General features: G+C 48.6%; 1 protein-coding gene and 1 long non-coding RNA gene across 3 annotated transcripts in view; one reads left to right on the top strand and one right to left on the bottom strand.

The window, feature by feature from the left end:
- CCDC43 (coiled-coil domain containing 43) overlaps positions 1-4,389 on the bottom strand; it is a 10,935-nt gene extending 6,546 nt beyond the window's left edge. Inside the window, exons 1-2 of one of the 2 annotated variants that reach the window (XM_040497805.1) lie at positions 4,154-4,389; positions 347-434 (exon numbers count right to left, since the gene is read on the bottom strand). In XM_040497805.1, the coding sequence (XP_040353739.1) occupies positions 347-434; positions 4,154-4,357 (292 nt within the window). In that variant the 5' untranslated portion in view covers positions 4,358-4,389. The remainder of the gene's footprint in view (positions 1-346; positions 435-4,153) is intronic. The other variant, XM_040497806.1, reaches the window with a different exon arrangement.
- LOC121045110 (uncharacterized) lies at positions 4,373-11,889 on the top strand. The gene is made up of 2 exons (XR_005797593.1): positions 4,373-4,577; positions 10,744-11,889. It is a non-coding gene; the product is annotated as an uncharacterized LOC121045110 (long non-coding RNA).
- The last annotated feature ends 277 nt before the right edge of the window (positions 11,890-12,166 follow it).

Below are 12,166 nucleotides of genomic sequence, written 5' to 3' on the forward strand. Positions count from 1 at the left end.
CCACAACTGTTATGAAATGAGAATACGGAAAAGGTAGGAGGTGGGAAAATATAGTTGGCCCCATACCTGCCATGAAAATCTACAAGGGACAGTAGAAAGAGGATGAAAAGGAAGAAAGCAAAAGCCACAATGGAGGGGACTATGGTCAGGTGGAATGGAAAACTGTAAAAAAGAAAAGGAAACCAACATCCAGCTAAAAAGTTCCAGTAAGCTGCTGGGTGTTTGCCAGCTTAAATTATCTTAGGCAAAATGCGTAGAAAATAGCGAAAACTCAAAATTCTCTAACAGCTGTACAGTAAAGGTCATTGGAAAAGGCACTGCAGTTTAGACAAACTCCCAACTCTACCTTCTTTTTTCACTTTGGTGACAACATTCTGACTTTCCGACCATCGTTCCACAATCTCCTTGCAGATGCGAAGAAGAGAATCTTCCTCCTAGTTGGAGAAATAGAGCAGTTAATTTCCCGAGGCCCTCAGCCTGAACAAAGCCCATGCACAGGGCACAGCTTGCCTGCTGGTGAGGAGAAGTCACAGGGAGGATCTGGGGGCCACAGAACAAAAAGCATGTTTCTGTTTTGAGGCTCTGGAAACAGAAGTAATCCTGTGTCTGAGGCCCAGAATCCACACCTACTAGGTCAAAAGCACCCACTCCATCCTGCCAAGCACCAGGTGAAAGGATTCCCAATAATTCAGGACAGTCTTCCTCATACTTTTGGAGCAAAAACCTGTTGCCTGAATCAAAGCCGTGAAATCTTTCTTGGCTGCTACACTCAACTCAGTACATTCTCCAAGGTTCATCCACTTTCAAGCTGGAACATATCCGTGACCTTGCTGAGCTGACCCCACCTCTTTAGGTGATAAATGAGTAGATGGTTTCCTATCCAACCATCCTTTTGTTCACTTTACACAAGCACACATGTCGTCCACACACATGCTGATCAATCTTCCTTACCATGATATAAGAAAAAGGATGTTGGCCTTGGTGTCAGACATACTTAAATTCAAACCCAGATCTATGAACAAGATTCTTAACTTTCTGAGCTTCACGTCTTCCCAGGATTTTAGAAAAGATGAAAGAGAATGTGTACGAAGTCCCTACCCTGCTTGGCAAAGAATAGGCATTTCAACAGATATAGGTATTTCCCTCCATTTTCATTATGGCTGCTTCACCATCTTCATGCTCCACTCTTCAAAATGAGCTGTCAGAGTTCACATTTACTAAGTGCTTAGCATGTGCCAGGCACTGTTCTAAATACTTCACATAAGAACTCTTAATTCTTAAAACAATCCCAAGATATAAGTACCATTCTCAGTTTATGGATGTGGAAACCAAGGCCTAGAGTTTAAGTAACTAGCCCAAGGTCATTAAGTAATAAGTGGATTAAAAAGGATTTGAACCCAGCAGTCTAGCTCTGAGCCCATGTTCTCAACCATTATACCATCTCTCAAAGAAAGCGAGGAGAGACAGAACACAGACTTTTTTTAAGATTTTACTGGTTTTTTAAAAGTAATCTCTATACCCAACATGGGGCTCGAACTCACAACCCTGAGATCATAAGACACACGCTCTACCGAATAAGCCAGGCAGCCGGCCCTATTTTGGATTTCCTTACTTTCCACCCAACAAAGGATTACATCCTCTACCCTGTGTTCTTTTTGGCACTCATGCCAAACATACAAAACTTCTTTGGTCCACAGTTTCTTTCTTTAATTCAAGGAACCCCAGCAGGAAAAGTAAAGGAAGAAGAAGAAAAAGAAGGAAAAGGAGTGGCGAAGCATAAGAGAGAAGATGCTCTTGGAGGATGAGGTGGTTCATTCTCCCAGGGTTCACCCAGACCAAAGTAGTTCATTCATCCATTTGTTCATTTATTTATCCAGATACTGCCTGCCATGTTGAAGGCACTAAGATAAGTGATAAGAAATGAATGAGAAACAGTCCCTGGTCTCAAGACACTGACAATTTAGAAGGCTAGTATATAAATAGCTGCCCTAAAGTGTTACTACCCCCATTAATGTAATAATCCTACTTAAAATTACAACTCACCCCTCCATTCCACTTCTGATTCTCTTGTAATGTTCCTTTTTTCCCAGTACTTACTGTTTTCTAGCATACTATATAATTTACTGCTTTTTTTTTCCCTGCTAGAATGTCACCCCATAAGGGGTGACAGGGATTTCTCTTTTGTTCCCTAAGGTACCCCAAGCACTTAGGGCAATGCCTGGTAGAGAGTAATCCATCAATAAAAACTTGATGAATCAATCAATCAATATAAATGCTACTGGAAGGAATTTTAAAAATGATAATAGAAAGCTTTTATTATTAACTGCTATTTGCTCCTGACAATATACACTGTCCTTGAATCTTAACTCAAGTTGCTGCTGACAAACTTCTTAATTCCTAATATTGAATCCGAGTCCAATCTGGTAGCTGATTTAGCTATGCCTTTTGTTTTTCCTAGAAAGGGATTTGGTACAATTGTCAGGGTCTTTTAGATACAGCCTGACTGACAAAAAGCAAGCAACACCGTGAATTATACATTTGATGTATACCATGTTCATTGGCCTTGCTGCTCTTTAAAGTTCCTTCTCAGGTGTTTCGTGTACAGGACCCCTGCCTCACCATATACTTCCTGGCCAGTTCTTCCCAAGGCAATTTCCTATATAGAAGGGCTTGTGAAAATCAAGAGAAAATTAAGAATGGTGTGTGAATCAGGCAGAGAGAGCGAGAAGCCACCCTTAAAAATGTCTGTCTTCTGTACTTCATGTAAACAAGAAGCAAATATAGAGAAAATATGGTTCTAGATAACTCTTCTCACTTCTACCAAGAGACTGCTAATAGTCTAAGGCAAATTCATGCTTGCCTTCATCAGCAGATGTGCAGTTCCAAATAACGACACCATGAAAAGAAGAGGTCGAGGAGCTAGTACCAATGAGTACCCAAGTTACTTCAACCTCTTTTTCACAGAGTCTTTAGAAACTTCCCAACTGGAAATAAAAACTAACTTAAATTGCTTGCCTTACATTCTTCCCCCCACCAACCTGCTACGTCGTCAGGGTCCAGGAAAAGAATTTACTATGGCGCTCTATCCCCACCGAACTTATAAGATGCATCACAAGCTGTGTTAAAGCTTTTCCATTTATAGGTCAATCTCACCAGAGCAGACTTCGGGACTAAATGGGGCACTTTGCCAGGAGAACCTGAGACAGCTGCACTAGTGTTATATTTCAACCCTATGCCCAATCAACAAACTGTGTTTCCACCAAGTAAGTGTAAATGGAAATGAAAGAAGCAGAATGGTCAAGTTGGAAAAGTGGACAATCTGATGATTTACTACTTAAACACAGATTAACGTACACATGTCTCAATTCTTGAATCTGCTTTTAAGAAGCTGGGTACCAAAAAGAAGAAGAAGCAGCAGCAGCAGCAGCAGCAGCAGCAGCAGAAAAAGAAGAATACCAACCTTCTCTCCCTCCCTTAAAACTCTGACCTTAATGGTTGCTTTGGCAGCACATATACTAAAAGCTGGAATGATAAAACTCTGACCTTATTTGCCACCTCCCCCAGCAAACATGGATGGTCACTGCATTTCTAAATACTGTAAAAGATCAAGCACAATATTTGCTTCAGTTTGGCCTAGGCCTACACCTGTACCTAGACTTCTACCTCCAGCTTACCTTTTTTGAACTCCTACCTCCAAAATAGGAACTGAGAAGGTACTTCCTGCAGGCTTTTGTCATGGGATAGCACTGGGCACTGTCTCTTAAAGACCACAGACATCCCAGAGCACTTTACTCCTCTCTCTGAACACTGTCAACGGATGGGAATAAAATCGGTCGTTAGGCGTCTATCATAAAATTCTCATTTAGGCATTTCAGTGCCTTCGGAAGAAGACTCACTCAGCTCACCCACAGGGATCCAAGAGGGCCGTGTCCCCAGGAAAAAAGGAAAGCCACACTTCTCTATGCACCTGCAACCTTCTGGCTTCCCAAAACCCTGGTTGGTGAGCAACCCCCTTCCCCCGCGTCCCAGAGCTCAGAATATTCCTCTCCCATGGGAGACCACTAATCCTCTGGGACACAAGGTATGGGAAAAGGGGTACGAAGTACTGACAGGGGCCGCCAGGAATCTAAAGGAACGTGTCCCGGCTTCTCACCAAGAAAGCAGAGAGGATCCCTTGCAGAGCATCCAGCCTCTCCTCTTCCTCCTCCTCCTGCAGGACACCCAGGATGTAGGCGCCGTAAACGGCTCGGTCCACTCCCAGCGCCTCCAACCGTCCGTCCAGCCACGACCCAAAGCCGCTGCCCCCGCCATCATTCTCGCCGGAGGCAGCCGCGGCCACTTCGCTGGGCGCCGCCATCTTGGGGTCAGGGTCCTACCAGCCTCCAGGGCGCCTACCGCAGTGCCTGACGGGCCGCGCCGCGGGCGTACTGCGCATGCCCCTAGAGGTAACACACGCCCCGGCCCGTCTGGCGTAGAGCCAATCGACCAGTAGTGACCGGCTTGGGCATTTTGCACCTTCTAAATACAGCGCCAGTTGGCGACCGCGTGGTTACGTCATCGCTCGGAAACCCTGGCAGGTGAGTATTCTTAACAGACTTTTTTACAGTTGGGGAAGTTCTGAGAGGTTCGGTAACTTGGCTAAAGTCACGCGGCTAGGAAGGGGGCTGGGATTCAAGTTCGATTCCAGCGCTTCGGTGCATCTCACCGAGCTGCCCTTCCGCGCGCCTCGGTAGATACTACGCCGCGCATTCCCACACAGCTTTCAATAGGGAACCTGCTGACTCTGTTCAGAGTGTTGGGAAAATAAGTAAAGTTCTGCACCATAAGATGGCGACGGGACTAAAACAAGCTCTAGTTCCTAGCTTGGAGACTCCTTTTCCTAGGCTCTTCCTGCCCTGTTTGCAGCGCGGGAAAGCCACCACCAACGTGGAAAATGACGCTATAAATTACCCTTCCCACCTGCATTTGGGGCTCAGATCTTTGGAGAAACTGTCTCCTTTGAGCCTGCAGGTGTTAAATAAATCTCCAATCCACCAGGATCTCCGAGTGCCGCTTGGTTTTTCCGCCAGCGTTCCAGCCTGGTTCCGTAACATATTTGGTTGGTTCCCTGACCAGGAAACCCCACTGCGCTGGCCCACTGTTGCCACTGGTTTGGGAGATGGGCGAGGCGGTGACGAGGACGGAGCGAGGAATCGCAGAGGAGAAGGGGAGCCCTGCCTGATTTTCGGCAGTACCCTCAGTCGCCCAGGCTGGCCCTGCTCCGTCTTTCCTGCGGTACTCAGAGAGACCTGGTAGGTGAGGACCTGGACCCGATGTCGGAACCAGTGAGGCTGGGGCCCCAACCCAGTCAGGGCCATCCAAAAGGCTGGAAGGGGGGCCTGATCACTCCCCGGGGACCTCAGTGGTCTCACAGGTAAAGAATTCTGTGGGAGAGAACGTAATAGCCTCTGGTATATGTGTGTGTGAATGTGCAGCTCAGCCAGGCTTGCCCGTCGGTTCGAATTTGTGGCTCCACAGATGGGCACCCTTAAGGTCCCCAAGAGTCTACGGAGTCTGAGTGGTGTCTTGGTGAAAGGCATCAGTCCAGGGCGGCATCGAATTAGACTCCCATCGAAAGTCACAAAGCTGAGCCCACCACGGCCAAGCCTTACCTAAAGTTTCCCTCCAGACCGCAACCAGTGGAGCATCTGTTTGGTCCTCTCATCTGAGGGGATAACCCCTTTTTTGTCTGTCTCTGCGACACCGAACACGAGAAAGGGATTAGTAATGCGGTCAAAACAGTAAGCCCAAGATTCTTGAGGTCCTGCTTAAAAACTTTTTAAAAGGGATTCTTTAAAAGGGATTCTCAGGCGACTATGGGATGAAAATGATACCCAGGAAGCTAAGAACCTTTGGTGAACTAGAATGGCCCACGTTCAATGTAGGATGGCCCCCAGAAGGGACATTAGATGCCCAGGTGCAGCGGGTTTGGCTAATAGTCACTGGGAACCCAGGTCACCCTGACCAATTTCCATATATCGACTCCTGGCTTGAAATTGCCTGAAATCTTCCACCTTGGGTGCGATTCATCCATAACAAGCAGAGTCAGGCAAAGAGTTTTAGCTGCCTCACCTGGAGAACCAAAGAAGCAGCCCACCGCTCCCCCGGTATTTGCGGGGGACCCAGAGGAAGGCCTTGTCTTTCCGCCACCTTATAACTCTCCACCCCCTGCCCCCCACCTTGCCCTGGGGCTTAAAACTCCTCCTCCGTCGATCTCTCCTCCAGCCCGGATCTGCCATCCATCTCTCCTTACCCCCAGACCTGGAGAACCCTCTCTCACCAGGGCCAGCAGCCAGATTGCAACCCAGACCAGACCTGACGCCCTCCAAATGCCAGTAAGGGAGACGAGAGAACCTGAAAGACAGAATGAGGACGGAACAGTCCAGCCCAGCCGTTCCATGGTGTATTATCAGTCCTTCTCTATAACCGACCTTCTTAATTGGAAGCACAGCACTGCATCATACTCTGAAAAGCCACAAGCAGTGGTCGACTTGATGGAGTCCCTCTTCCAGACCCACCGACCGACTTGGGAAAATTGCCAACAGTTACTCCGTACCCTGTTTAATACAGAAGAAAGAAGGAGGAGGATGAGGGAAACGCGACAGTACCTAGAACACCATGCACTGCCAGGCATCAATGACCCTGCTGCCTGGGCTTGAGCTGCCGTGCCTGACGTGGGACTTCACCACAGAAGAAGGACAGGCTCACATCCATTGGTACCAAGAGGATCTCCTTCAGGGAATTTGAGCTGGAGCCAAAAAGCCCATGAACATGACTAAAATAACATCGGTCACACAACAGCCTGGGGAGTCTCCCGGAGACTACCATGAAAGACTGTGTGAGGCATACCGTGTATACACCCTGTTTGATCCCGAGGCACCAGAAAGTCAACAAATGGTAAATACCTCCTTTGTGGCACAGGCTGTCCTAGACATCAGGAGAAAATTCCAAAAGTTAGAGGGCTTTGCCAGAATGAATATCACTCAGTTGATAGAGGTCGCCAATAAAGTTTCATGAACAGGGAAGTCACAGCTGAGAGAGAAGCTGAAAAAAGACTAAAGAAGAGGGCCACCCTTCTCGCAGCAGCACTGAAAGAAACGGAAACCACCAAAAGGGGGAAAGGCCAGAGCCCCCTTAGCAAAGACCAATGTGCCTACTGCAAGGAAAAGGGACACTGGAAGAATGAATGCCCGAATCAGAAGGGGTTCCCAAAACCCAGCCAATATTGAGAGCAACCCCGAGATGGGAACCTCATTGGTCTGGCTGAGCTAGAATCAGACTGAAGGAGACCGGGCTCTTTCTGTCTTGGCCCCCATGAGCCCACGGTCAAAATGAAAGTAGGGGGCCAAACAATAACTTTCATGGTTGACACTGGGGCTGAACATTCAGTTATCACTTCCCCGGTAGCCCCTTTCAGCCAAAAGACAGCAACCATACTTGGGGCTACTGGGATGCGGGCAATACAACAACTTTCTGTCAGGCTCGATAATGTGAACGTGGGGCCACAAGGTCTGGCAGGAGTTCCTCTACTTGCCTGACTTCCTGATTCCCCTCCTGGGCCGAGATCTGCTCTCCACACTTGGGGCCCAAATAACTTTTGAACCCACTGGACACACTAAGCCTCCAATTAAACCTGAGGCAGAGGGAAACCCTGGTCCTGGCAATGACCATGCCAAGGGAAGAGGAGTGGAGACGTCTGTGCCCAGGCCCAACCCTGTAGTCCATCAGAATTCAGGCTTGCATTCCTCTCTGTATGGGCCAAAGATAACCCGCCTGGACTAGCCCGGAATTGGGCCCCCATCGTTGATCTGATCCCTGGAGCCCAACCCCAAAGACAAAGGCAATATCCCCTTCCACTCGAGGCTAGAATGGGCATACAGGAGCACCTGATCAAGCTCAAAGAAACAGGTATTCTAATTGAACACCAATTGGCTTGGAATACCCCACTGTTGCCAGTCAAGAAGCCAGGAGAAGGATACCGGCCAGTACAGGATTTGAGGGCCATTAACAAAGTGACTTTCCTTACACCCAGTGGCCCTGAACCCGTACAGCCTCAGCCAAGTTCCAGGGTCAGCCAGATGGTTTACATGCCTTGACCTAAAGGATGCTTTCTTCTGCCTCCGCCGGGCTCCTCAAAGTCAACCACTGTTTGCCTTTGAATGGACTGAACCTGTTACAGGCCACCACATGCAGCTGACCTGGAAACTTCCCCAAGGCTTCAAGAACTCTCCCACTCTTTTTGGGGACGCACTGACTGCAGACCTCGCCAACTTTCCGAGGGAAACCATAGGATGTGTCCTCCTCCAATATGTAGATGATCTCCTCCTTGCCAACAACACCCAAGAGAACCGTGCAAGAGGCACAAAGGCTCTCCTGCAGCTCCTGTCCAACTCGGGGTACTGGGCCTCTTGGAAAAAGGCACAGATTTGTCAACAGCAGGTCCGATACTTAGGCTTCCTCCTCACAAAAGGAAAAAGAGAACTAGAACAGGAAAGGAAAAAGGTTATCACGTTATCACAGCCCCAAACAAAACGAGGCTTGTGTGAATTCTTAGGAGCTGCAGGGTCCTGTCGCATTCAAATTTCTGAATTCTCAGCCATAGTGAGGCCCCTTTGACCAATTGGGAGAGCCATAGCGGGAGCTCCCCACCTGGACTGGGGAAGCGAGGGCCGCTTTCGCAGAAGTAAAGTCGGCTCTGGGACGAGCTCCAGCCCTGGGTTTACCTGACCTAGGAAGACCTTTTAACCTCTTTGTATGTGAAAAAGACAAAATAGCCCTTGGAGTTCTCACTCAGAACATAGGGCCCTGGCAACGGCCAGTAGCCTACTTGTTGAAAAAGCTTGATTCTGTGGCCACAGGATGGCCACCGTGTCTTAGGGCACTAGCAGCCACAGTCCTGCTCATCAAGGAGGCGGACAAACTCACCCTGGGACAAACATTTAATGTTAAGGTGCTGCACGTGGTCACGTCCCTCATGAACACCAAGGATATCGTTTCCTCTCCAACTCTTGGCTGACACAATATCAAGGGCACCTCTCTGAAAACCCAAGGGTCACTCTCGAAATAGTGAGGACACTGAATCCAGCCACTTTCCTCCCCACGGAAGAAGGGGAACCTGACGATGACTGTTCCGAAGTAATAGATGACGTCTATACTAGCCACCTGGACCTCCGAGACCAGGCTATAACAAGCCCAGATATCACCCTGTTTAGCGACGGGAGCAGCTATTTACAAGAGGGCACGCGAAAAGCAGGATACGCAGTAACCACAACTACTGTAGTTTTAGAAGCCAAGGCATCGCCAAAAGGATGATGGGCACAACAAGCTGAACCGTACGCCCTGACCCGAGCCCTCATCTTTAGCAAAGACAAACGAGTCAACATCTATACTGACTCTCGGTATGCCTTTGCTACTGTGCATGTACACGGGGCCATATGTAAGGAAAGAGGCCTCCTTACTGCTGCAGGAAGAACTATTAAAAACGAGGAAGAAATACTAACCTTCTCAAGGCTGTATGGCTGCCAGACAAGGTAGCTATCCTGCACTGCAAGGGACACCAGAAAGAAAACAACGCCGTAACTCAAGGAAATTGCCTGGCCGACAAAGCACCCAGAGCGGTTGCCTGTGATGACCCAGGCGAAGCTCCCATCTACACTATGACTCTCGTACCCCCAAGGGAGGCCTTTCTGCTCCTTTACACAAGAGGAAAGAAGTTGGGCCTCGACAGAAGGGGGCACACTAAGCAAAAAGGGATGGTGGGTCATGCCAAACGGGCGCATCTTTGTCCTGTCATCTGTGGGAAAACACCTAGTCAAGGAATATCACCAACTCACGCACCTGGGAAAAACTGCACTAGAGGCCCTCCTCAAAAAGAACTACGCAGCCAGCTGCTGGCATTATGCTGAGCTGTCAGTGAATGATGTGTCACATGTGCCAAAAACAATGCCTGGTCTGCCCCATGGCCCCCACCTGGCATACAAAGGATGGGGGCCGCCCCTTTCAAAGACTTGGAGGTGGACTTCACAGATAGACAACCAAATAGAGGATTCAGTTATCTTGTAATAATCTGCACATATTCAGGATGGGTCAAAGCCTTCCTGACCAGGACAGAATGAAGTCGTGAGGTGGCCAAAGCTCTCCTATGGGAAGTTGTGCCTCGGTTTGGTCTGCCCTTAACCATAGGGCAGTGGTGACAACGGACCTGCATTTGTGGCAGACATTATACAAACTTTGATCAGGTCCCTCAACATTACCTGGAAACTGTACACTGCTTACCAACCCCAGTGCTCAGGAAAGGTAGAGCAGATGAATCGCACCCTCAAGGAAACCCTGGCTAAGTTCCACCAGGAAACTAATCTCCCATGGCCATATTTACTGCCACTGGCCCTCTTGCGTGCCCGATGCATGTCTGGGGCACTTGAATTCTCCCCCCTTCAAATTACTATATGGGCGGCCTCCCCCACGTTTAGGAAAACTCCCAGGAGACCAACACCAGATTGGAGATAAGGAAATAAGGGAACAGCTTCAGGCCTTGGGGGCAGTCCTAAATAAGTTACAAAGATACACCATAGAGAGGGCTCCAATTTCTTTAGGGACCCCCGTTCATCCCTTTCTGCCAGGGGACTCTATGGGTCAAAGATTGGAAGAGGGAACCTCTTAAACCACTGTGGACTGGGCCCCATACCGTTATTCTAACTCCTACAGCCCTTAAAGTTTCAGGTATCACCCCATGGGTCCATCATTCCAGAGTTAAGAAGGCCAACTCAGAGGAACCCTCAACCTGGTACAGTGATCCAGATCCAATCAACCTGCTTAAACTGACCCTCAAAAAAAACACTGTCCCCTGAGTCTCCAGCCCTGCTCCAGCCACACCCCGGAAGCTGGCTGGCCTGCGCATGGCAGAAGCTTGAGGAATCAACGTGTGGACCGAGCCTAGGGGTTTGGATGCAACTCTCCCAGCCCTTACCCCTTACTGGTATCATAGCCCTGATCTTGCTTCTTGCTGTTGGGCTAATAGAGACTGCATCAGCAAACTGGACAAAAGATGAATGTTGGGTCTCACATACCTCCTCTGAATGGGAGGACTATTAAGTATTGCCTGTATATTATGTTAACCTCTCTCACCCTCACGACTGCCACATACCCACCTTGCCCCCAGGATTGTTATAAGACAATAAGGACAGTAGCCCATGATATCAGGAATGCAAGGGCATTCAGCTCCCTCACCTCCCTCCACAAAGATTGTTATAAGGGAAAGACACCCACCCTCTGCCAGTCGCCAGATGCCCAAGCACGTAAGTTTTGGACCGTAGAAATAACCCAAAATAGCAGAAGCCCATGTAACAAACAGAGTCTCCAGAAAGGAAAGCGAGTCTGCTATACATATCTTCCCCAACTAGGGACATCGGACGGGGGAGGAGTGCAAGATAGGGCCCTTCAAAAGGTCCTAAAGAATACCTGGACCAGGCTAATACAAGCTGTAAAGGCAACCACTCCCCAGCATCCTACCAGGGTTTAAACCTTTAAGCCCTTAATTAAGTGCTTACCAATTCCCAGCTCCCAACGCTGGGCCAACACTATAAGTCCTTCACAAAGTGAATAACCACACCCAAACCTGCTGGATGTGCTTGCCTCTCAGGAGGCCTCTCAGGACTTACTTAGCCACTCCTATCGCCTTGGCCTGGGAAGCTCCTGACAATCTCACAACCAACACCACTTGTCTTGATTGGACCCTTGGCCACTGGGGTCCTTCTCACGAATGCTGATAATCTAACTTGTACGGTCCCTGAAGGTATGAACGGCACTTCCCTATGTGGGAGAAATACAACCTTAAAAAAGAATACAACCCTATGCTCAACCCCTGGGGTATTCTATCTGTGCTGCAATTTGGCCTACTGATGCTTGAAGGCCAACTGGACTCAGATGTGCTATTCTGTCTTCCTAGTTCCAGAGATAACTGTATACACTGAAGATCAGTTCCTAACAGCCTTTAGCCCCAAGTCCTGGGCTAAACGGGCAGTCCTCCTACCCGTCCTGATAGAAGCAGGAATTGCAAGGGAATAGGACCTGGAATAGGAGGCATAGGTTCATCCGTAAGGCTATACCACAAACTATCGAGAACTAAATG

Source organism: Herpailurus yagouaroundi, unplaced genomic scaffold (assembly GCF_014898765.1).
Source record: "Herpailurus yagouaroundi ecotype Mexico unplaced genomic scaffold, PumYag 189, whole genome shotgun sequence".
Lineage (NCBI taxonomy): Eukaryota > Metazoa > Chordata > Mammalia > Carnivora > Felidae > Herpailurus > Herpailurus yagouaroundi.